Source organism: Entelurus aequoreus, linkage group LG09 (genome assembly GCF_033978785.1).
Source record: "Entelurus aequoreus isolate RoL-2023_Sb linkage group LG09, RoL_Eaeq_v1.1, whole genome shotgun sequence".
NCBI lineage: Eukaryota > Metazoa > Chordata > Actinopteri > Syngnathiformes > Syngnathidae > Entelurus > Entelurus aequoreus.
The window spans coordinates 52,153,243-52,179,740 of record NC_084739.1 but is presented as its reverse complement, the minus strand read 5'-3'; the positions used below and the strand labels follow the sequence as shown (position 1 = coordinate 52,179,740).

The 26,498-nt window shown below is 39.6% G+C and overlaps 1 protein-coding gene across 3 annotated transcripts in view; it reads left to right on the top strand.

The window, feature by feature from the left end:
- Positions 1-26,498, top strand: part of eno4 (enolase 4) — a 189,187-nt gene that overhangs the window by 102,207 nt on the left and 60,482 nt on the right. For 2 of the 3 annotated variants that reach the window (XM_062058922.1, XM_062058920.1), the window contains 3 exons: positions 11,446-11,615; positions 11,700-11,828; positions 21,634-21,702. In XM_062058922.1, coding sequence (XP_061914906.1) covers positions 11,446-11,615; positions 11,700-11,828; positions 21,634-21,702 — 368 coding nt within the window. The remainder of the gene's footprint in view (positions 1-11,445; positions 11,616-11,699; positions 11,829-21,633; positions 21,703-26,498) is intronic. The other variant, XM_062058921.1, reaches the window with a different exon arrangement.

Below are 26,498 nucleotides of genomic sequence, written 5' to 3'. Positions count from 1 at the left end.
TCCCTCTACTCATCGTCTCATTGTTGTTATTCTACTCCTGAGCTTGATATTTTTTTTGCCAATCTTGACATTCCCTTGGTTGATTGGTCTGCTGAAATAGAGTTAGAGAGACCAATTACTGCTGCGGAATTAAATGTTGCAGCGATATCACTACCAAACGGAAAATCCCTCGGACCAGATGGTTATCCTCCAGAATTAAAAAAAATATTTTGGCATAAGCTCGCCCCCTTAATATAAGGAATCATTTGAATCTGTCCACTTCCCGCAAATGTTCAACCAAGCTTAAATTTCTCTCCTCTTGAAAAAAGGCAAGGACCCTTTGTTGTGCACTTCAGATCACCCAATTAGTCTGTTAATTGTGAACTTTAAATTATTATTAAAAACAATTAAATTATTATTATCCAAACTACCATTTTTTTGTCCGGTTACTATTCTCCCTTCAAACCGGGTTCAAACCTTTTCTAATCTTTGACGTCTTTCAATATATTGTATGATTTGCGACTTGTCCAGGGTGTACGCCCCCTTCCATCTGAATGCAGCTGGGATAGGCTCCAGCAACCTCCGCAACCCAGAGAGGGACAAGCAGTAGAAAATGGATGAATGGATACATTTCCTGCTCCTAACACTGAAGAGGCAGTGATATCTATGGATGCTGAAAAGGCATTTGACCGAGTGGAGTGGAATTATCTATTTTATGTCCCGGAGAGATTTGTTTATGGCAACAGTTTTATTTTATGGATTAAACTTCTATATTCATCTCCTGTGGCCTAGGTCAGGACAATTCTGTAAAATGTTGCCTTTACCATTCCACATGGCAGGGCTGCCCCCTGAGCCAATTGCTTTTTGCTCATGCCATTGAGCCTCTGTCAATAGTGCTTATTACGGGCATATGGAGACACAATGTGCAGGTGAAAGTCTCTCTCTATGCAGATGATCTTCTCTATGTCTCGGACATCTCCGTCTCGGTCCCGGCTGCCCTAAGTACCCTCCAAGCTTTTGGACATGTGTCTGGCTACATTGAACTTGGTTAAAAAATAAACAGATACCTGTATATGGGGCGGCGTGGCGAAGTTGGTAGAGTGGCTGTGCCAGCAATCGGACGGTTGCTGGTTACTGGGGTTCAATCCCCACCTTCTACCATCCTAGTCACGTCCGTTATGTCCTTGGGCAAGACACTTCACCCTTGCTCCTGATGGCTGCAGGTTTGTGCCTTGCATGGCAGCTCCTGCCATCAGTGTGTGAATGTGTGTGTGAATGGGTGAATGTGGAAATACTGTCAAAGCGCTTTGAGTACCTTGAAGGTAGAAAAGCGCTATACAAGTATAACCCATTTATCATTTAATTTATATATATTGTAAATTATTCTGTCAAGAAATACCCTCTGCACAATTTTCCCTTCAAAATTGCTTTGCAGTTTCACATATTTGGACCTCCAAGTAGTACATACGCTTGCAGAGTTTTATGAAGCCAACTTTGTTCCACTGTTGTCCATAATCCAGTGCGATTTTCATTGCTGGTTTTACTTGATTTAACTACACAGGCTTATGTCAACTTTGTTAAAATGAATGTCCTTTCATGATTTTTCTATTTGTTTCAGTGGATACCACTTTTTCTCCCTCAGTCCTTCTTTCGTAAATTAGATTTTGGTCAGATTTCGGACTTCATTCGTAATAAAAAGACTCACAGGTTTCGTAAACAATATTTACAGAGACCAAACTCTTTGGGAGGATAAGCACTACCAAATTTTTGGTTATACTACTGGGCCATTAACATTAGAATTCTTAAAGCAAAAAGATATGATCAAAATAGTATAAATCTCACGGAGATTCCTAAGCTATTTTGAGAGAAAATGAGCTAGCCAGACACATCATCGCGAGACCTAGAGGTTGGAACCACAGATCTCTTCATCCCCAACAACAATGCAAATCATGCAGACTTTGTGAGAGCCAATAACACTTATGATCCAGAACCTTATATTTTTTATCCTGAATATAAAGTTTTAGAAGTTCTGCTAAACAAATCCAGCTGTAGTAAAACACTAAGCATCCTGTAGCAGTATTGCTAAGTGTTAAACAAGAAATACAAATTAAAAACCTAATAAAACAATAGCTTACTGAACAACTTTTAGATTTATAGATAAATCTTCCTAATATCCAGATGAGAGTCATGATTTATAATCTAGAATTGCTTTTACGAGCCGAGACACGATGATGCTGGAGCCATCTCACAGTAAAGCAGTATAGGTCTACTGAGCTAAAAAATAGTTTGTCTGTGTTAAAGCTTTTAATACCAACATTCGTAATATTTGGTTATAATTCAGGTCACGTAATGTACAGTATATAGAGTATTGTTGGCAGGTTTAGGATGGTTATTTACATGGTTTTGTGGGCGAAATAGAGAGCCTCCATTGACTACATTATTAGCTGACTTTTTATGTATTTATTTATTTAGGACTTAAAAATGCATTAAAAAAAAGTAAAACATATGTGTTCATGTCCTATATAATGATTGTGAATGGTAGACAGCACACTTCTCTAATTTTTGCATATTTCCAGTATGACTGATCTGATACAAAGGTCAGAATACAGAAGTGTTACTCCAGTGACATCGATCTACGGAAATTACTGCGACGTTCGGAGCGGAATATTCAAAATGGCTGACTAAATTTGTGGCATTTTGTGATGTGTAGATGGTATTTTCACATACTTTGCGGATTGTTAATACAATTGATACAGTGAAACACAATTAAGCATATAAAGTCAACTAGTTTTTCCTCTCTTCTGGTATTTTAAATATTGGCTGCAATATGAAGCATTTGATCCCACTCCGTTATGGCTGGTTATGGAGGCTAACTCAACTAAACCAGTATCTCTTAGGGCTCTGGTTCACGCTCCCATCCACTTTTCTACTTCCGCATTTACGAAAAATCCAATCGTAAAAACCTCATTCAGAATTTGGGTTCAGTTCAAGCCGGGGCCGGCTCTACATAGGGGAAAGAGGGGGCGGAGCCCCCTTTAATAAAATGTTTGAAGTTGAAAAAGTACATTTTAATATACCCACAAAATGTATGTATGAAATCCGCTGAATAAGGGACATGTTACAACACTCATATGATGTTATCCTCCCTCTTTTCTGTCCATCACCGGTCAGGCTTCGTGAGTCTGCCCACATACAGACACACACACCCCTCCCCCAAGCCCTAAGTAAAGCTGCATCTACGAATAAAAAGAGGACTAAAAGTTGCCAGAAACAAAATCCAATCATATTTAATTTTGTCTAGTAAATGGGTGGGACAAGTTTTGGAATATATACAAGCACAGTTCTTTAATAGCGTACAATATGAGAGAGGGTGGGAGTTCGCGACGAAGGTGGGCCAATCAGATGCTTTTCCTTCTGAGATGAGGAAGTGGAATTTCTCACAGGCAGCGCCAAAATGAAAGTGTGAATTTAACATGTTCTATCTACATATTAATAAGTGAACACCTTGGAGAAACTAAGAGGACATATTTTATTTTGACGCTATTTAATGCTATCAGCAGGCGAGCCATCGACCGGGACATCGACACAACTGTAAATTTAAGCTGTTTGTATTTGCTGCATGGTGTTCTGTCGAAATGAGCTGTTTTGTCGAAAAGAGCTATCAGTTACAATTCCTGTTTAGACGGTGATGCTTTAAAGACATAATTCACCACACCTGTTTACTTGACTTTGTCGTCATTATGCACTGTCATTGTTCTATTGTGCACATAACAATGCTGTTCTTCTTTAGTGAATATGCAGTTAGGAGTGAGTAATTCGGTGCGGCCCCTTTAAGTGACCGTCAGGAGATTTACCCAAAGGTGGGGGTTTGTTGTGACCGCCATTTTGAGTTGCTTGATGTAAGGAGTCTTTATTCTTGTCTTTGATGGAATAAACGGCGCACACGTTTTTTTTTGTGTCAAAGATACGTCAAGTTGTCTTGCTTTCGCGTTACAAGCGCAACACTACCATTATTTGCGTCAATGTGGATTTCCTCACACTGCAAGTGCTTAGTGTTCAGAGAACACATAATGACATTAATATAATTTAAAAGAACAGGGGAGCTGATGACTCTTGGTTAAATACTTGGTACAATTAAACACAACATTAAAAAAAACTTTACTGTGTCTAGAGTGTAGGCAGTGCTGTTAAGTTTATTTGTATATTAGAATGAGTGTAGAATGCAGAAACTTTGAGACATGATGCAGCTGACCTGATGATAAACTAGTTTGAGAAGAATGTTTTTGTTTTATTCACAAGGCTACTATATTTTTCAGTTTTGAAAATATTGTATGTGAAGTCTTATAGATTAAATTCAGTTTAAGATTGAATGTTGTGATGGTTGATGAAATGTGAATGAAGGATACTTTATTTTATTTATTTCCCTTTTATTTTTTAGTTGCCCCTCTGAGAGATTTTCACCTTATTATGGGTAAGAGCTAGCAGCAGGATCTTAGACTTCAGGTGGGACACCCAAGTTGTACAGGTGTGAAGGTAGAGGCCTGACAACGTGCAATCCTCTTCTCCAGGTTGGATTTGGACACATAGGTCCTAAGTTTACTAAATAGGCCCCTTTCCACCGCAGGAACTTTTTCAGGAACTTCCCCACTTTCCCAGCTAAATAAAGTTCCCTCTGTGTTTCCACCAAAACTACCGGGGTAGATTTAGTACTTATAGGAACCTTTCTGAGCTAGGGACTTTTCCAAGCGACCAGGAACCTTTATGGGAGTGGGCTGTGCTGCTGAACGCTGATTGGTTGAACACAGTCGGGAGCTTTCCTAAAAGTTATCTTTTAAACACACTACCGCCATTGGAATATACGCAGCAACTTGCTAATTTCTTGTGTATTTCTATTACAACAAGCTTGACAATGGACAGAAAGAAAAACGAAAGGAGCTTTCGAAATGCAGGAACTTTTGTGAGGCATCTTTGTGCTGAAGCACGCTAATCAGTGGAACTATCTTGCAGTGTTTTTACAGCCGTAGTCTTTAAACTATATGCAGTTTTTTGTTGTTTATAATTTTTACAAACCTAATTTCAAAGCACAAAGCTACGAAAAGTGTATGGACTCTTTTAAAAGTGTTTACTGAGGAGTATGAAGCCACAGGTGCTTACTACTCTGAGATCATTGGATAAATGTGGGGGGGGGGGGGGGGGGCAGCATACGAGTGGAACGAAGGTAAATAACATCAAATATCAATTATTTACTTTATTAGATGTTGTATAGATAATTAGTGACACGCCATTTGTGTAGTTATAAGCCTCAACCCGAGTGAACAAAATGCTAATGCTAACAAGCTAACGCTAAAACCGATGTATTCGTGTGTCGGCATGAGCAAATAACCCTGACATTTGTTATTTATATATTGTAATTTACAGCTAAAATGGACGAAAATAAATCGCCTGACCCTCATGAACTCATAATTTACCAAGAGGACGACTTTCTGACTGTTGCAGGCATATGATTTTTTTCGTCTATAGTCGGAAATTCCTCTTTTTTTAACCCACAATACGTGTTAAAATCTTGATACGTCTCCTTGCCATACCTGCCAACAACTACGGTTTTCCCATAATGAGTATGGTTTTTGATAACCCAGTGGTAAAAACTACAGTTTTCCATAAAAAATTATTAACTTAAAAATCGAAGCTACGTAACGAAGCAACTTCACCGGCGGGGGACAAACTATATCAATGATGATTGGTTGGTTTACGTATAAGAAAATCCATGACTGGTTGGTTGGTTTACTGTGACGAGTCACGATTGGTTGCCCCCCTTGCACCGGCCCCTAGACCCCCGGCCTATTTTCAGTTTATTTCATTAAATTCAAATCCCATGCCTGCTGTTGGACATTGCGGACAAAAGCATGATTTTTTATAAACAATTCAGTACACTTTATTTGATAAATCATATTGTTTTGTATTTGATAGCTTTGTATTTCATTTACTTACTTTTTAGTAAAATAACTGTGACCTAATATTGTCTGTTCATTTACATGGAATCAGTGTAGAAATGTACTAAACCACTCCTCCATACATCATCAGCCTGATTTGTATAAACTACCCTGAACTGTGAAATGCGGTTGGAAACACAAACCACACACTTCTACAGGAACCTATATATCCAGCAATTAGAGGTTCCAGAAACCAAAAGTTCCTTAACTTTTGGTGGAAAAGGGCCTGTTGTTTGTTTTCTACCGCTTGTCCCTCTCAGGGTCACAGGGGTGCTGGAGCCATGTGATTTACATGATAGACATAGTAGTACACAATATTGTTTATCATGTGGTATTTGGATCTTAGTAAATCAGGCCCATACTGTAGCTAACAGCCAAATTCAATGAGGAAGGCAATGCTACTATTGTATTCGCACAGAAAAAAATTAATGTAGCATGATGGAGCAGCGTGTACACATGATGCCCCCTTCACATTTTTATTTCCCCTCAAATATGTGTGCCTAGAACCGGCCCTGGTTCAAGCGCTTTTTTGGCTTACAAACTATTTCTAGTCTTGCACTGCTAACTAACCATGCTTTCCCTCCCTCTCTTGTCGATAGTGCCTTTTAAGATGGTTAACTCTGGGGATCAACAACATTAAAGGGCTGTGAATCTTTGGGTGTCCCACGATTTGATTCAAAATCGATTCTTGGGGTCACGATTCGATTCAAAATCGATTTTTTTTTTTTCAATTCAACACGATTCTCGATTCAAAAACGATTTTTTAAATTTTTTTTAATTATTTTTTTAAATTTTTTTTTATGAAAACAATACACAACAATACCATAATAATGAAATACAATTTCAAAACCAAACCCGACCCAGCAACATTCAGAATATCAATAAACAGAGCAATTGAGAGCAATTGAGGACACACAAACATGACACGGAACCATATAAAAGTAGTGAGACAAAAATGAATATTATCAACAACAGTATCAATATTAGTTACAATTTCAACATAGCAGTGATTAAAAATCCCTCATTGATATTATCATTACAAACATTAATAAAAAAATAAAAATAAATAAAAATGAACAATAGTGTCACAGTGACTTACACTTGCATCGCATCTCATAAACTTGACAACACATTGTGTCCAATATTTTCCACAATTATATAATAAGTCATATTTTGGTTCATTTAATAGTTAAAACAAATTTAAATAATGGATCCCATATTCCAATATATGACTCATTATTATCTAAACTAAATGCAGTTTTTTCTACTGATATCATCTCCATCTCTTGTGTGTACCAGTCAGTATGAGTTGGACTATAAACATCTATCCATTTTTTTAATATTACCCTTTTTGTTATTATGCATATTGAAAGAAATGCATTTTTACTCTTTGATGACACGTTACTAAATTGATGGAGATCCCCAAGAATACAAGTTTGCAGTGTCATTGGAATGTTTATATTAAGGAATGTGATTGCTTCTTTTGTTGTTTTCAACCATAACTCTTTTATTCTCTGACATTCCCACAATAAATGAACAAGAGTTGCCTCGGCTGCCCAACACTTCATACATAACTTGCTATCTACTACACCAATTTTAAACAGCTGAGAAGATGTAAAATACAATCTATTCAATATCTTAAATTGAGTCAGTTTATCTTTAATGCTTCTAAAGGGCTTATTGGCATTTTTCCAAATATCATTCCATGATATGTCTCTTTCATCTAAAATGTTTAAGTCCATCATCCATTTCCCAACACATGCATCATTTGCATTTCTAGTGTGGTGTTCATTTATTATTCCATAAAATAGTTTAATTAATTTCTTAAATGTATCTTGATTAAAAAGTGCATCTTCCAGTTCATGGCTATTTAAAGACATACTTTCAGAGGATATGCATTTATTTACAGCGTGTTTTAAAGAGATACAATTTAAAAAATGATTTCTGGGTACATTATATTGATCAACTAAATCATTGCGGTTTAAAAGAGTTTTTATTAATAATATGATGAGTTTTAGTAATACCTCTGTCTTTCCATGTTGTCCATTTAACCACATTTTTATTAATTATGATATTAGGATTGTACCAAAGCGGTTGATTTACAGATGTCATTGACTTGATTCCTAGTATTTTCTGACACAGTTTTAGAATGTTAAAGGTGGCTTCTATTGGGCTCTGCCTCAATTCATTAGGTATTTTTTTAATATAATATAAACTCCCCACATCAGTCCTTATCTGCAGAAGAATGAAATAAGTGGCTTGTTTGTTCACAACCAAAGGAGCTATAATAATGTAAGAAGTTTGGTAATTGCAGTCCTCCTTTATCTTGTGTACAAGACAACCTTAAGTATGAACAACTGGCCTTCTTTCCACACCATATAAAATGTGATATCATTGTATGTATTTTCTTAAACCAACTTTTATTAATTAGGACAGGCATCATTTTCAGTGTATAATTAACTGCTGGCAGTATACTCATTTTTACTATGTTCACCCGACCCCAAAGTGATATTTGGAGACGTGACCAGCGTTCCATTTTGGATTCTATCTTATGTTTTTAAATGTTTAAGATTTAGATCTCTGCTTGTATAAAGGTTTGGTGTAATGTGTAGTCCTAGATATATGATTTCTGCCTCTTTCCATTTAATTTTGGAGTTCTGAACTTGTGATTTCTTGCAGTGTTTATTAAGTGGTATTATTTCACATTTGTCCCAATTGACTTTATACCCTGATAAACAGCCATATTCAGTGATGAAATTATTTATATAGTGAAGAGAGGAGTTAACATTGGACAGGTAGAGAATTATGTCGTCACAATACACCTTATTATACTTAGAGCCAATTTTTATACCATGAATATTATTTTCACTTCTTATTTTTGCAGCTAAGGGTTCAATAACCAAATTAAATAATAATCCAGATGCAGGACATCCCTGTTTTACGCCTCTTTTTAACGAAAAAGGTTCTGAAATATGATTATTGGTTTTGACTGATGCCATGGGCCTTGTATAAAGCATCTTAATCCATTGTATAAACGTATCTCCAAATCCGAATGTACGTAATGTGCAAAACATAAATGACCAGTTTATGTGGTCGAATGCCTTCTCCGCATCAACAGTACATACTGCTGTGGGATAAGGGAGACTTCTAGCATAGTAAATAACATTAAACAATTTCCTTGTATTGTCTGAAGATTGTCGACCTTCCATGAAGCCAGTTTGGTCAGTATGAATTAATTTTCCTGTTACATTTGATAATCGTGTGGCTAAGATTTTTGCCAAGATTCAAAAGGATTCTCTATTCATTCAATACATAGGATTTCAGCAGGATCTACCCCAGTCTGCTGACATGCAAGCAGAGTAGTAGATTTTTGTAAAAAGCTTTTATAATTGTAAAGGACAATGTTTTATCAACTGATTGCAATAATGTAAATTTGTTTTAACTATTAAATGAACCAAAAATATGACTTATTTTATTTTTGTGAAAATATTGGACACAGTGTGTTGTCAAGCTTATGAGATGCGATGCAAGTGTAAGCCACTGTGACACTATTGTTTTTTTTTTAATTTTTTTATAAATGTCTAATAATAATGTCAATGAGGGATTTTTAATCACTGCTATGTTGAAATGGTAACTAATATTGATACTGTTGTTGATAATACTCATTTTTGTTTCACTACTTTTGGTTTGTTCTGTGTCGTGTTTGTGTCTTCTCTCAATTGCTCTTTTTATTGCAGTTCTGAGTGTTGCTGGGTCGGGTTTGATTTTGGAATTGGATTGCATTGTTATGGTATTGCTGTGTATTGTTTTGTTGAATTGATTAATTAAAAAATAAAATAAAAATAAAAAAATAGATTTTTTAAAAATGTGAATCGATTCTGAATCGCACAACGTGAGAATCGCAATTCGAATCGATTTTTTCCCACACCCCTAATTGATAACATGTTTGCCTCTTACCAGCAACTTTGTGACAAATGTTCACTCCCTAATGAACACGTTTTTAGATAGCTACAGATGTTGTTCGTAATTTTTTTCCCAGGTTTCCAAACTTACCGACTGACACAGGTTTAGATGCTTTTTTTTGTCAAAAAAGCTTTTTACTTTAAAAAGGTCCAATTACACATATTTACAACCAAAATTGTATATATGCCCTGAATCTCTGAATTTAATTAAGTTTCTTTGGTAAGGTGACTTAAGAGTGACACCCTATCTGAGGAGAGCTGGACAGTGATTTCAAGTATAGTTCATAAGTCTTCTATTTGTGTTAGACACAGCCTTATTAAATGCAAGCTAATACATCATACCTAGCATTTACCATTTTGTTGGCTAAAAAACTCTTTGTGCTAAATTGGAAGACTGCACCGTCCCATCTTGCAGCAATGAGGTGGGTACGCTGGTATGGCCATGCCTGCCCGTGGAACATCCAACCAGTACCATCCTAGCTTTCAATCCCCAGCAAGCTGGCTGGAGACGACCCAGAGGTGCCCCCAGCACCCGCTGGCTGGATGTAATAACCCAGGACCTTAAAGCCTGCAACGTGACTCTGGCTTGCATGTAAAATGTCTGATATAAGCTTCGATACAAGCAGTCCTGCAACTTATTTACTTATGCAATGCTGGACATTCAGTTGACATCTAAATGTCATCTAATAAGCACAAGGTTGGCTTTTTCTACAATTTGTTTATCATTTACAAAAGGTAAACATGGTAGGCTATACTGTAGGCTACTAGGAGCTAGCGGCTACACAACAGCTAAGCATGCTACAATACACAAGCTAGTCATATGTAATAAGAGTTTTTTTAAAACAATATTGCAGTTTAAAACATTTGTCAACACAAACAAGTATCAAACAGATACTGCAAAAAACAATTTACCAGTATACTTCAATTTGAAGACAGCATAGGTCTGTCATAAGGTTAACTTTTTTCATACGTATCAGTGTTCTTTGAGTTACTTCACTTGATCAAACATTTTCTAACACTTCACACTACAAAATAAAACAATATACTATGATTCATGCTGATATCGTATCGACTTAATATTTGTATCGGGTCATACTTAATTACCGGAAATGTATCAGAAGTGAAAAAGTTGTTTTGGGACAGCCCAAATAATTATGTGCTATTGACTTTATTTTGGTAGAACTTTGTATACATTAAAAGAGCATTAACACTATCCCTCACCTAAATAAATAGAAAAATTTACAGTTAATACTTGTGATTGGTATCAGTCAATCTTAGTCACGAATGATCAGTATTAGAAACGGCAGCATAAAACCATGATTGGTACATCCCTGTTATTAATACCTTCATTCAGGCTAATGATGAAATTAGATTGTACGGGAGTAAAATTATCTGGCTATCTACTTGGCATAAACTTGCATAATAAACAGATACATAATGCCTCATTTAGTTGTCGTTTTCAAACTTTCAGTGTCCAGACTACTATCAGCATTTGTTTCTATCCTTTTGCGCAGAAAAAAAAGGCAACGTTTCAGAGAAGCCATTTTGTCCGGCAGAGCCACCTGAACCGGTGTTACCTGGATGCTTGGCCATTGGCTCAGTGTCCCTGGCTGTGGCCAAAACTGGTGCCCAAATAACAGGCATCCCACTCTACAAGTACATCAGAGGCTTAAAGAACCCAGTGGTGAGAGCCCAGACATGCGCTGCGCATATAATGACTTAAACAATGACTTAAACCTTTCATGGTGTGTTAAATATGTGTGTACAGGATAAAAGCAACTTTCACATGCCTGTCCCACTGGTGACTTTACTGAGCTGTGGGAAGACTTCTACTGGAAAACTGAAGTTACTGGAGGAGGTCATACTGATCCCAAAAGCAGGAGACAAACTCAAACAGGTATTCAGTCTTACAACCCAATCAATCATACGGATCCAATGCACTTTCAACGAAACACAACACATACAACATTTGTACAGTTAGGTCAAAGTGAGTGGTACCTCAACTTACCAGCTCTGTTAGTTCTTTGACCGAGCTTGACATTGGTGTCTCAAATCAGTGCCGCCTGTTGAAATTGCTTGAAATACATTTGATTTGTGTTTGGCCACCACCCCCTAAAAGCACCACAATTTGAATGTGTAACATCCATTTAATAGGAACAACCAACTTTGAATATGTTGCAAAAATACAATTTATTGTCATACAAACAACTATAGTTTTATGAAATAATGAAATAATCATGTACCTTGGAGAGCAAGCGGTTGTCCTCTACGGTCTGCTTCTCTGTTGCGTAAAAATACGAATTGTTATTGTTTGTGTTGCACACAGATGTCTTTGAGTGACAGACCAGTGAGTTTAGAGTTGACTGCAAGCAATGTGTACTGTATTGTACAATTGTACAGTCAGGAGACAGAACCAACTGAAATACGTCGGGCACATCATCTGTATCTTCTCCATATTTTCATGGATAAATGTTTGGATGTTGTTTTCGCGCAGAGGCTGGCTCCTACGTTGTGTAATGAGGATAATCGGTGCTGTAGTTGAGCTGCCTAGCAGTGTTGGCTACACGGTTGGTTATATTTTTAATGGTTTGTTTCTCTGATGAGGTGGGGGTTTCTGCTTCTTTTTTTTTGGCGCTCTCCGTCACGCCTGCTTTCTCCATTCCGTTCACTGAAAGGCAAAAAAACGGGCAAACAGGCTTGAACTCAATTTCATTTGTCACTTCCTGTCAATGGGAGAGGACGCAAAGAAAAAGGCTCTGCTTTTATTACCGTTTTGATAATTTTAAGATTTTTGACCACTTTTTTGTGATCACAGCCACAAGAGAGTTACCTGGCATCTTCAAAATGATTTTGGTCTGGTGAGAAGCATTGATTTACTGGAATAGTGAAAGTTGGAAGAGCCGTTAGCCTCAAGCCAATGGCCCCCACCGCAATTCTAAGTGCTCCCTATCACACAGAGTGATATAAGGTAACACAAGTTGATCTCTGAATGACACAAGGTACAAAACTGTACATATAAACAAGTTAAAAGTGTTGCAAGTTGCTAAAGAAGCAACTTCCGTTAGCGAGCTGATATGGGAGGCAGTGACACCAGCTAGCTGTTGCAATGTCAAAATCTACAAGAAAAACTAAAATCCTGAAACCTTCAGTATCATCTGAATTAAATGAGTCTCTGGACACAAGGGGAAGCAAGATTTGATGTTGGATACATGACAGATGGGAAACAAAACTTGATGCTACAAAAAATAGTCAGTGACATAGAAAATGCAAGATTAGAACACAAAGTAGACCTGGAAAGAGTAACAAGATAACTTAAAAAAAGAACACAATGCAGACTTGGAAAGACTAAGATTAGAACACAAACCAGACCTGGAAAAAGTATCAACAAAACTCTAAAATACCTGGGAAAAAGCAACAAAAGAATACAAAGAAGATCTGAGAAGTCTGCAGGAAAATATAGAAAGTCTGCAATCTCAGAATAATAACATAACAGAGGATTTTCAGGAAGTGTGTCAAGAGGTGAAGTTTCTTCAAGAACAAAATATTGCAGTGAAACAAGATAACATGCTGATGAATATCATAAGTGAAATGGATCAAGATAAACAAATTAATGATATCATTGTGACAGGGCACTGAATTAAACCGAGATCCTACGCAAAAGATGTAAATAATGGAGGAAAACCAGATTAAATGGATGTTGCCTCAGCAGAACAGCAAGTGGTCAACTTTCTGCAATCAAAGGACATTGAAAATTGACATTAATACCAGCGAAACAAGTATCCCACTGAATGGAAGAAACAACAACACCACTCCAGTCATCCTTGTGAAACTTGTTAACAGAAAATCTAAAATGGCACTGCTGAAACAGGGAAATAAGTTGAAGGATACAAATGTGTACATGAATGAGCACCTCACAAAACGTAATGCTGAAACCGCCAAGAAAGCATGCGACTTGAGAAAGCAGGGAAGATTTCAGGGAACCCTTTAAAGTGATCGCTGTCACAGAAACATTGATTGATGATAAAAAAGAAATGGAAGGATATGAACTAAATTACATCAACAGAATCAACACAAACGGAGAAGGAGTAGCTCTGTACGTTGTGATGTGCGGTCACAAACCAACCTCCCAGAGACAGTTCTGTTAGGGTTCAAACGCAGCAGCGTTGCTTTATTCAGTCACTTTTTTGGAATGCAGGTTAACTTAAATTCCTCCCGGTTGGGGCTTTCATTTAAACAAACAAATTATAGCATTTCTCATGCCTTGATCAGGTCTCCTAAATTGCCTGGAACATAGAGCAGAGAAATCTCTGATCAGTGCAAAGTTCAATAAATCACAGCATTCAATGAATGAAACATATTACACATTTAGCAGACTAATTTACAAACTATATTTCATTGGAGCAACACACTTACCGCCCGATGGAAGCAGACCTTTCCCAGCAGGGAGCCAGCCACACAATGAGTCAAACAAACACTGAGGTGCTATTTAAATCAAAAACAGTGATTGCCAACCTGACACAGCTGCCTTGGGGCAGGTGGCCACACATCAGCCTGATTGAGGATAAAAATTAGGGATGTACTTGCCTTCAATGACCACACCTTGAGGTTGCCGTAGTTTGACCGCCTGGTGCATGCTTTCATTGTGATGGCTGGCCCTCTGCCTAGTCTCACCTGTTCGGAGGTATTGTGATGCTCCACAATGTGATGAAGAACCTGCACTACAAAATGGTAAAAAACATGTAATTGGCTATTGAAATATGTCATGAAAAAAGGGAAAACCATATTCATCAGTTGTATATATAGATCACCTAAGTCAAGTATTGAAACACCTGAAGACTGGATGAAGGCAAATTTTATAGACACTGGTCAAAAAATAATTGTCTTATATGGTGACTTCAACATTGACCTATTGACCCCTAAGAAGCAAAAGTCCATTGACGACTTCATTGATACAATGTATAGCATCAGTTTATATCCTAAAATCACAAAGCCAAGCAGAATTACAGGACACTGTGCCACACTTTTTGATAATATTTTTAGCAATGAGTTTGATATTAACACTACAAGTGGTCTACTTATAAACGACATTAGTGATCATCTGCCAGTTTTCACAATATATACTGGAAACTACAAGAAGAGGAACATGGACGACTAAAGATATGTTGAATTCTATGCACAGAGAAGAGTATGATTGCTTTCAAAAATGAGCTACAAAAGCAAAATTGGGACAATGTCCACAATGAAAATGATGTTTATGAAGCATATGGTAATTTTTTAAATACGTTCATAATGCTTTATGATGCACATTGTCCATGGAAACAACTCAGTAGAAAGCAGAGAAAGAATAATCAAAAGGATGAAAAAAATGCTTATAATAAGAAGAATACATTATATAGAGAATGTACAACACAAATAACTACAGAGGCAGAACATTTGTACAAAAAGTATAACAACTGGCTAACTAGCATACCACAAACATGTAGAAAAGAATATTAGTCATTTATTAGACAGGAACTAGAACAATATAAGAGCAACATGGGCATCCTCAATAGCATTATTAAAAATGGTACTAAGAGGGATTACCTCCATTACTTCTCAGACAGACACGTATATAATGACAACATGAAGGAAGAAGTTGAAAGCTTTAATAATTATTTTGTAAATAATGGACCAAAATTGGGGGAAAGGATTCCAGACAGAGTTTCATCCAAGGACTTTAATGACCCCAAAGATAGAAATCCCAACTCAATGTTGCTCATGAAAGTGACACAAGAGGAAATATGTGAATCCAAGACTTCAAACGATTGTGATGGATTTGATATGGAAACAATAAAAAAGGTTATTGAAGAGATCTCAGGACCATTAATGTACCAGTAACATATAATTTCAAACAGGAACAAAATAAATGAAAATAGTTAAAGTTGTACCGATTTATAAAACTGGAGACAAACACCAATTTACAAACTATAGACCTGTTTCTTGACATTCACAATTTTCTAAAGTCATTGAAAAACTGTTAAATAACAGATTGGACAATTTCATTAACAAATATAGAATACTCGCTGAGAACCAAGGGCTATTATTTCAACATTGATGACTTTGATCGAAATAAAAAAGGAAATTACCAATGATGCTTATTGTTTCATCTGACATCACATAAAAAAATAAGACCTTCTGGAGGAAAGTTCTGTGGTCAGATGAAACAAAAATTGAGCTGTTTGGCCACAATACCAAGTAATATGTATGGAGGAGAAAAGGTGAGGCCTTTATTCCCAGGGACACCACTCCTACTCTAAGCTGCCACCTTATCGTGGTAGAGGAGTTTGCGTGTCCCAATGATCCGGGGAGCTATATTGTCCGGGGGCTTCCATGTCCCCTGGTAGGGTCTCCCAAGACAAACAGGTCCTAGGTGAGGGATCAGACAAAGAGCAGCTCGAAGACTTCTATGGAAATGCAAAAACCGAGACTCCGATTTCCCTCGCCCGGACGCGGATCACCGGGGCCCCACTCTGGAGCCAGGCCCGGAGTTGGGGCACGATGGCGAGCGCCTGGTGACAGCCCGAAGAGGAAACGTGGGTCCCCCCTCCGATGGGCTCACCACTCATGGGAGGGGCCATAGAGGTCGGGTGCGTTGTGAGCTGGGCTCCTACATAAGCTAGCTCTTGGGACGTGGAATGTCACCTCGCTGGGCGGGAAGGAGCCTGAGCTAGTGCGCAAGGTGGAGAAGTTCCGGCTGGATCTAGTCGGACTCACTTCGACGCACAGCAAGGGCTCTGGAACCAGTTCTCTCGAGAGGGACTGGACTCTCTTCCACACTGGCATTGCACGCAGTGAGAGGCAACGGGCTGGGGTAGCAATTCTTGTTGACCCCCGGCTCAAAGCCTGCACGTTGGAGTTCAACCCAGTGGACGAGAGGGTAGCTTCCCTCCGCCTTCGGGTGGGGGGACGGGTCCTGACTGTTGTTTGTGCTTACGCACCAAACAGCAGTTCAGAGTACACACCCTTTTTGGAAACACTCGAGGGAGTACTGGAAAGTGTCAACACCGTGTATGGTGAGGATGGTGTTCTGCTGACCTCGACTGCGGGTGTTGTGGATCGGTGGAGGGAATACTTCGAAGACCTCCTCAATCCCACCAACACGTCTTCCTATGAGGAAGCAGTTCCTGGGGAATCTGTGGTAGACTCTCCTATTTCTGGGGCTGAGGTTGCTGAGGTAGTTATAAAGCTCCTCTGTGGCAAGGCCCCAAGGGTGGATGAGATCCGGCTGGAGTTCCTTAAGGCTCGGGATGCTGTGGGACTGTCTTGGTTGACAAGACTCTGCAGCATCGCGTGGACATCGGGGGCGGTACCTCTGGATTGGCAGACCGGGGTGGTGGTTCCTCTCTTTAAGAAGGGGAACCGGAGGGTGTGTTCCAACTATCGTGGGATCACACTCCTCAGCGTTCCCGGTAAGGTCTATTCATGTGTACTGGAGAGGAGGCTACGCCGGATAGGCGAACCTCGTATTCAGGAGGAACAGTGTGGTTTTCGTCCTGGTCGTGGAACTGTGGACCAGCTCTATACTCTCGCCAGGATCCTTGAGGATGCATGGGAGTTTTCCCAAACGTCTACATGTGCTTTGTGGACTTGGAGAAGGCATTCGACCGTGTCTTTTGGGAAGTCCTGTTGGGAGTGCTCAGAGAGTATGGGGTATCGGACTGTCTGATTGTGGCGGTCCGCTCCCTGTACGATCAGTGTCAGAGCTTGGTTCGCATTGCCGGCAGTAAGTCGGACCCCTTTCCAGTGAGGGTTGGACTCCGCCAAGGCTGCCCTTTGTCACCGATTCTGTTCATAACTTTTATGGACAGAATTTCTAGGTGCAGTCAAGGCGTTGAAGGGATCTGGTTTGGTGGCTGCAGGATTAGGTCTCTGCTTTTTGCAGATGATGTGGTCCTGATGGCTTCATCTGGCCAGGAGCTTCAGCTCTCACTGGATCGGTTTGCAGCCGAGTGTGAAGCGACTGGAATGAGAATCAGCACCTCCAAGTCCGAGTCCATGGTTCTCGCCCGGAAAAGGGTGGAGTGCCATATCCGGGTTGGGGAGGAGACCCTGCCCCAAGTGGAGGAGTTCAAGTACCTCAGAGTCTTGTTCACGAGTGAGGGAAGAGTGGATTGTGAGATCGACAGGCGGATCGGTACGGCGTCTTCAGTAATGCGGACGCTGTATCGATCCGTTGTGGTGAAGAAGGAACTGAGCCGGAAGGCAAAGCTCTCAATTTACCGGTCGATCTACGTTCCCATCCTCACCTATGGACATGAGTTTGGTTCATGACCGAAAGGACAAGATCACGGGTACAAGCGGCCGAAATGAGCTTCCTCCGCCGGAGATAGAGACAGGGTGAGAAGCTCTGTCATCCGGGAGGAGCTCAAAGTAAAGCCGCTGCTCCTCCACATCGAGAGGAGCCAGATGAGGTGGTTCGTGCATCTGGTCAGGATGCCACCCGAACGCCTACCTAGGGAGGTGTTTAAGGCACGTCCGACCGGTAGGAGGCCACGTGGGAGATCCAGGACACGTTGGGAAGACTATGCCTCCCGGCTGGCCTGGGAACACCTCGGGATCCCCCGGGAAGAGCTGGACGAAGTGGCTGGGGAGAGGAAAGTCTGGGCTTCCCTGCTTAGGCTGCTGCCCCCGCGGCCCGACCTCGGATAAGCGGAAGAAGCTGGATGGATGGACCACGCCTACCATCAAAAGCATGGTGGTGGTAGTATTATGCTCTGGGCCTGTTTTGCTGCCAGTGCTTTACAGAGAATAAATGGGACAATGGAAAATGAGGATTACCTCCAAATTCTTCAGGACAACCTAAAATCATCAGCCCGTGTGGACAATGCTGAAGAAACAAGTCCATGTCAGAAAACCAACAAATTTAGCTGAACTGCACCAATTTTGTCAAGAGGAGTGGTCACAAATTCAACCAGAAGCTTGCCAGAAGCTCGTGGATGGCTACCAAAAGCACCTTATTGCAGTGATACCTGCCAAGGGACATGTAACCAAATAATAACATTGTATTGTATACTTGCATGTATATATTTGACCCAGCAGATTTGGTCACATTCTCAGTAGACCCATAATAAATTCATAAAAGAACCAAACTTCATGAATTTTTTTGTGACCAACAAGTATGTGCTCCAATCACTCTATCACAAAAAAATAAGAGTTGTAGAAAGTATTGGAAACTCAAGACAGTCATGACATTATGTTCTTTACAGGTGTATGTAAACTTTTGATCGCGACTGTACATATATGTATGTATATATATATCTTAATATATATATGTATATATCTTAATATATATATATATATATATATATATATATATATATATATATATATATATATATATATATATATATATATATATATCTTAATATATATATGTATATATCTTATATATATATATATATATATATATATATATATATATATATATATATATATATATATATATATATATATATATATATATATATATATATTAAGATATATACATATATATATTAAGATATATATATATATATATTAAGATATATACATATATATATTAAGATATATATATACATACATATATGTACAGTCGCGATATATATATATATATATATATATATATATATATATATATATATATATATATATATATATATATATATATACATATATATATATATATATATATATATATATATATATATATATATAATATATCGCGACTGTACATATATGTATGTATATATATATCTTAATATATATATGTATATATCTTAATATATATATAGATATATATATATCTTAATATATATATGTATATATCTTAATATATATATATATATATATATATATATATATATATATATATATATATATATATATATATATATATATATATATATATATATATGTATATATATATATATGTATATATATATACACCTTTCTGAGCTTCCACCTTATTGTGGTAGAGGAGTTTGCGTGTTCCAATAATCCTAGGAGCTATGTTGGACGTGGGCTTCTATGCCCCCTGGTAGGGTCTCCCAAGACAAACAAGTCCTAGGTGAGGGACCAGACAAAGAGCAGCTCAAAGACCTTCATGAAGAAGAAAAATCGAAGACTCAGCTTTCCCTTGCCCGGACACGAGTCACCGGGGCCCCCCTCTGGAGGCAGGCCTGTAGTTGGGGCTCGATGGCGAGCGCTTGGTGGACGGGCCAGTCCCCACAGCCCGAAGAGGCAACGTGGGTCCTCCCTCCAATGGGCTCACCACTCATAGGAGGGGGCATAGAGGTAGGTTGCAGTGTGAGCTCAGCGGCAGCCGAAAGGCAGGGCCCTTCCTTGGCAGTCCGATCCTCAGAAGCTTGCTTTTGGGACGTGGAACGTCACCTCGCTTGGAGGGAAGGAGCCTGAGCAGGTGGAGAAGTTACGGCTCACTTCGACGCAGAGCAAGGGCTCTGGAACCAATCCTCTCAAGAGGGGCTGGACTCTCTTCCACTCTGGCATTACAATCAGTGAAAGACAATGGGCTGGGGTGGCAATTCTTGTTGCATCCCGGCTCAAAGCCTGTACATTGGAGTTTAACTTAGTAGACAGGAGGGTAGCTTCCCTCCACCTTAGTTAGGGGGTGCACCAAACAGCAGCTCAGAGTACACACACCTTATAGATTGCTGCAAAAGAGTACTGGAGAGTGCTCCCTCAGGTATCCCTTGTTCTGCTGGGTGACTTCATCGCTCAAATTGGCAATGACAGTGAAACCTGGAGAGGTGTGTTTTGTTATTGGACTTGTGTGCTTGTCCTGGATAGATTTACTTTAAAAAAGATAAGTGTGGGATACTTCTCTTGTTGTACAAAACCCAAAACCAGTCAAGTTGGCACATTGTGTAAATCGTAAATAAAAACAGAATACAAAGATTTGCAATTCCTTTTCAATTTATATTCAATAGAATAGACTGCAAAGACAATATTTTTTTATGTTTTTTGCAAATAATCATTAACTTAGAATTTAATGGCAGCAACACGTTGCAAAAAAGTTGGCACATGGCCTTTCCTTTTAACAACACTCAGTAAACGTTTGGGAACTGAGGAGACCAATTTTTGAAGCTTTTCAGGTGGAATTATTTCCCATTCTTGCTTGTTGTACAGCTTAAGTTGTTCAACAGTCCAGGGTCTCCGTTGTGGTAGTTTAGGCTTCATTGTGCACCACACATTTTCAATGGTAGACAGGTCTGGATTACAGGAAGGCCAGTCTAGTACCCACACTCTTTTACTATGAAGCCATGCTGTTGTAACACGTGGCTTGGCATTGTCTTGCTGAAATAAGCAGGGGAGTCCATGATAACGTTGTTTGGATGACAACATAGGTTGCTCCAAAACCTGTATGTACTTTTCAGCATTAATGGTGCCTTCACAGATGTGTAGGTTACCCATGCCCTGGGCACTAATAGACCTCTATACCATCACAGATGCTGGCTTTTGAAATTTGCGCCTATAACAATCCGGATGGTTCTTTTCCTCTTTGTTCTCCTTGAGGATGCATGGGATCTTGACATGACGTCCACAGTTTCCAAAAACTATTTGAAATGTGGACTCGTCAGACCACAGAACACTTTTCCACTTTGCTTTTTTCATTGCTAGTTCATGTCCACATTGTCTCATGCTGAACTATGACCTTTCTTTAACAGATCATCACAATGGCAATGCAGTTACAGCAAGAAATGATGAAAATAGTGAACACTTCAGCAAAAAGTGGGGTGAGAGATGCTGCCATTCATTGATAGAATATGAACCATCAGAAGCATTCAAGGAGTATTCTTACAGGTTGTATGATAGGATATAATAAAACACAATACTGCATGTTTAAATGGATTTAAATAATTATCAGGTTAAGAAAAATACAAAATACTTTAAACACACAATTGCCATAACCTTGCGATCCAAACCTTCCAATTAAAAATACATGAAAGGTCTGTATATTTTTCTCTTTACTTTGCCGGAGAGGCAGAATGTTGAAAAAAGAAATATCTTATCAAAACATTAAAGGGGTCATATTATGATTTTTTTTTCTACATTCAAAACACTTTTTTGTGGTCTTGCATAAATTTTGTTTTACACACCATTTTCAAACCACTTTTGGGATCCCTTTGAAAACAAGTCGTGTTGAGATGCAAATTAACTCCTCCTCGCCACGCCCCTTCACGCTGAGTGAAACTTCGTCCCCGCCCCAGCAGCCATGTTTGTATTGATTTAGCTTTCTTGCTTTTATTTTGCACTATCAGACCTTATGGAAATTGGTGACAGCCACCAATCTGTTTTGAGTGATTTTTACCACAACACAACATCCTAGATGATATGGCGAGACCAGCAGGCTTACCGTGGTTTGCTGTCGGCACAACGAGGAGACAGTGCGGGCAAAGGAGAGAAAGAAAGAAAGCCCGGCTTCAAATCTGGTACTATACGTTGGCTAAGGTTAAACCTCTACTGAGTCTGTATCTCTCAAATGCTCGATCCTGGACATATATATACATGTGTAAATTGAAAAAGGCTTTTTGTAAACAATAGCCTCAAGGCTATACAGTAAGCCACGCTACGAGCTACATTGCTCACGTAATAACGGATTATATTACTAACTGGTCCATTGCCAAACACAGTAGGCACTGAAAAAGTACTTTTTTGAAAAAGTATTATTTGTATTGACGCTGGACGTATATGCTGTTGTTTTACAATAGAAGGCCAGACTAACTACTGTACACAACAAATCGAGCTAACATTGCGCGTATCATTCACACATTTTTAACCTATTGTTATTACTTACTGTTTCAATGTCTCCTCTATTGCCATAAATCGTTGGCACCCACCCACCATTAAAAGTAGTTTTTCAAAAAAATCGATATTTATATTGGCTCAGGTTTTTGAAGCAGCTTAGTTTGCTTTGCACACACTCAGAGGGACTTCTTCACAGTTGAAGGCACGCCGCCGCCAATTATAAAAGTTAAAACTAAGGCACAACTTCCTTGTCACCCCCTGCTTCCCGGACTGCCTCTTGGATCAAGAACTCCCGCTTGGACACGGACCTTTGACGCCTCTCTATTCGCCCTGACTCCCTGCCTGCTCACAGACATAGGAGCCTGCCCAGCCCCTTTTGGACTTTCCTCTTGTTCAACACTACCGGTAACACTCAACAGCTAATCTCCACACATAGTCACACACCATACACTCTCTTGGATTTTGTCACACCATACCATTGTTAATTAATAATATTGTTTGTTATATATATATATATATATATATATATATATATATATATATATATATATATATATATATATATATATATATACATCATAGAGCAACTACGCCATCTTGTGGTGTGTGTCATCTACTCTCCTACCAGTAAACATAACAGCGATGAGGTGGCGACTTGTCCAGGGTGTACCCCGCCTTCCGCCCAAATGCAGCTGAGATAGGCTCCAGCATCCCCCGCAACCCTGAAAGGGACAAGCGGTAGAAAATGGATGGATGGATGGATTTGCTGGTCAAAGCAACCAACAACAGAATTTCCATTCCTTGAGTGTTCCATTGTGGACACCTTGTGGACTACAGATGCTCGTACATAGTTTTAAAATGGCTGATTCGCGCAAAGATGTTTCAGGTAAATTCGTACCATATGTGGATAATCCGTCACACCTGGGAAAAACATCACACCTGGGGCAAATTCCAAACAGCTCATCTGGAGGAAGTTTGAAGGAACGCAAGATTGTTTTAAAAATATCACAGCCATGTTATTATATATATATATATAAAATAAATCATAGAGCAACTACGCCATCTTGTGGTCTGTGTCGTCTACTCATATATATATATATATATATATATATATATATATATATATATATATATATATATATATATATATATATATATATATATATATATATATATATATATATATACCTGTAAGTCCCCACATTTTGGGACTTATGCAGATCCCAAATACAATACAGCAGAAGAAAGAAAAGTTGGTATATGTAATAGGGCCCCTTTAAATAAAGGTAACTATTTATTTTATGGAGAATTGGAGAATGTGAATATTGAATTTCTAACCAACCAGCAAGCATTTTGATGCCCACAGATCAAGAAGCTTTGTGAGATAAATGTGACAAATGCTGGTACAATAATTGATAAATGTAAGACATACAAGACAACAATCAATCACCCTTACTGGTGAGTTTTTCAAGGCACAACATGGGAAGAAACATCAAACACGAGCTCTAAAACGTAAACCTCTGCCGTGTTTAAGCCACTGTGCTTAACCACCGTACAGATACTACCGAGACTAGAGGAGGGAGAAACCACCTTCAAAATAAAAATCCCTTGTCGTTCTCTGATAATGTTACATCACAGAATACTGTAGGAGGTTTTCTTTGGGTGTGGTTTGTTTGGTGTAGGATATTTGGTTGTATTACATGCTATTTGTCAGTTGACCACTGGTGGCAGTATTGGTGTCCCTATCAGAGTCGTGTATTAAGAGAGTATGGCCAACTCTATTTCAGATGGATCTTCTCAATAATTGGTCAAAAGGCACTCACATGACTTCAGGGTGCCATGACTGCTACAACTTTGAGCTATGTGACTGTGGCGCTTCCTCGTTTTTTGAGGTGTAAAAATGCCCTGTTTTGCAGGGTTGTCCACCAGTAAGAATTGTGAAACGTTTTTACATTGCTTTCCAAACAACCTGAAAAGAAGACAAGTGTTGGAAGTGAAAGTTCGCCACCAACAATGGCGAAACACTCTAGTTTTTGCGCGAGGTAAACACACGACAAAACGTATGTGTTTTGTTCAGGAGAGAACACACAGAAACTAATACAAAAAACACTAGAAGAAATTAACAAATTAGAGATGGTTTAACAAAAAGACTATGCTTGAATTTTAGTAAAATTAAGATAATGCTATTCTGTAACAGCAGAAGAGAAAGTCAAACACAAATACAAGTAGATGAAGTAGACATTGAAAGAGTAACCCATCCCTCCATTCATCCGTCCATCCATCCATCTTCTTCCGCTTATCCGAGGTCGGGTCGCGGGGGCAGCAGCCCTAAGCAGGGAAGCCCAGACTTCCCTCTCCCCAGCCACTTCGTCCAGCTCTTCTCGGGGGATCCCGAGGCCTTTCCAGGCCAGCCGGGAGACTAAGTCTTCCCAACGTGTCCTGGGTCTTCCCCGTAGCCTCCTACCGTACGGACGTGCCTTAAACACCTCCTTAGGGAGGTGTTCGGGTGGCATCCTGACCAGATGCCCGAACCACCTCATCTGGCTCCTCCCGATGTGGAGGAGCAGCGGCTTTACTTTGAGCTCCTCCCGGATAAGGGAGAGCCCCGCCACCCGGTGGAGGAAACTCATTGCAGCCGCTTGTACCCGTGATCTTGTTATTTCGGTCATAACCCAAAGCTCATGACCATAGGTGAGGATGGGAACCGGTAAATTAAGAGCTTTGCCTTTCGATTCAGTTCCTTCTTTGCCACAACGGATCGATACAGTATCCACATTACGGAAGACGCCGCACTAATCCGCCTGTCTATCTCACGATCCACTCTTCTCTCACTCGTGAACAAGACTTTGAGATACTTGAACTCCTCCACATGGGGCAAGATCTCCTCCCCAACCACGAGATGGTACTCCACCCTTTCCCGGGCAAGAACCATGGACTCGGACTTGGAGGTGCTGATTCTCATCCCAGTCGCTTCACACTTGGCTGCGAACCGGTCCAGTGAGAGCTGAAGATCCTGGCCAGATGAAGCCATCAGGACCACATCATCTGCAAAAAGCAGAGAAGCCCCAGGAATAGTAGAGCCCACCACAGATTCCCCAGGGACTGCTTCAGCATAGGAATACGTGTTGGTGGGATTGAGGAGGTATTCAACGTATTCCCTCCACCGATCCACACCATCCGCAGTCGAGGTCAGCAGAACACCATCTTCACCATACACGGTGAAGATGAGGTGGCAGATGGTGGACCAGAACTGCTTCTAAGCCGTCCGGAAGTTTCCGTGGCTTCCCCGTACTCCTCCCATGTCCGAGTTTTCGCCTCCGCGACCGCTGAAGCCGCACACTGCTTGGGCTGTCGGTACCTGTCCGCTGCCTCCGGAGTCCTATGAGCCAAAAGAACCCGATAGGACTCTTTCTTCAGCTTGACGGCATCCCTTACCGCTAAACACCAGCAGGTTCTAGGATTACCGGCACGACCGGCCCCAACCACCTTGCGGCTACAGCTCTAATCGGCCGCCTCGACAATAGAGGTGCAGAACATGGTCCACTCGGACTCAATGTCCAGCACCTCGCTTGTGACATTTTTCAAAGAGTAAAATAAACCCAAGTGTGGGTGTAATAATAGATGATAGCGGATCAACAAAGTTTGTCTAAGCATAGGCATAGATAGCACAGTGATTACAAACAATACGTTGGAGGCTGCCACCACAGTTGACATATTTCACACCAAAGTCATAATATTGCTACGATTGTTAGTCCAAAGCTAATGAAGATTTTGGCAAAATTGG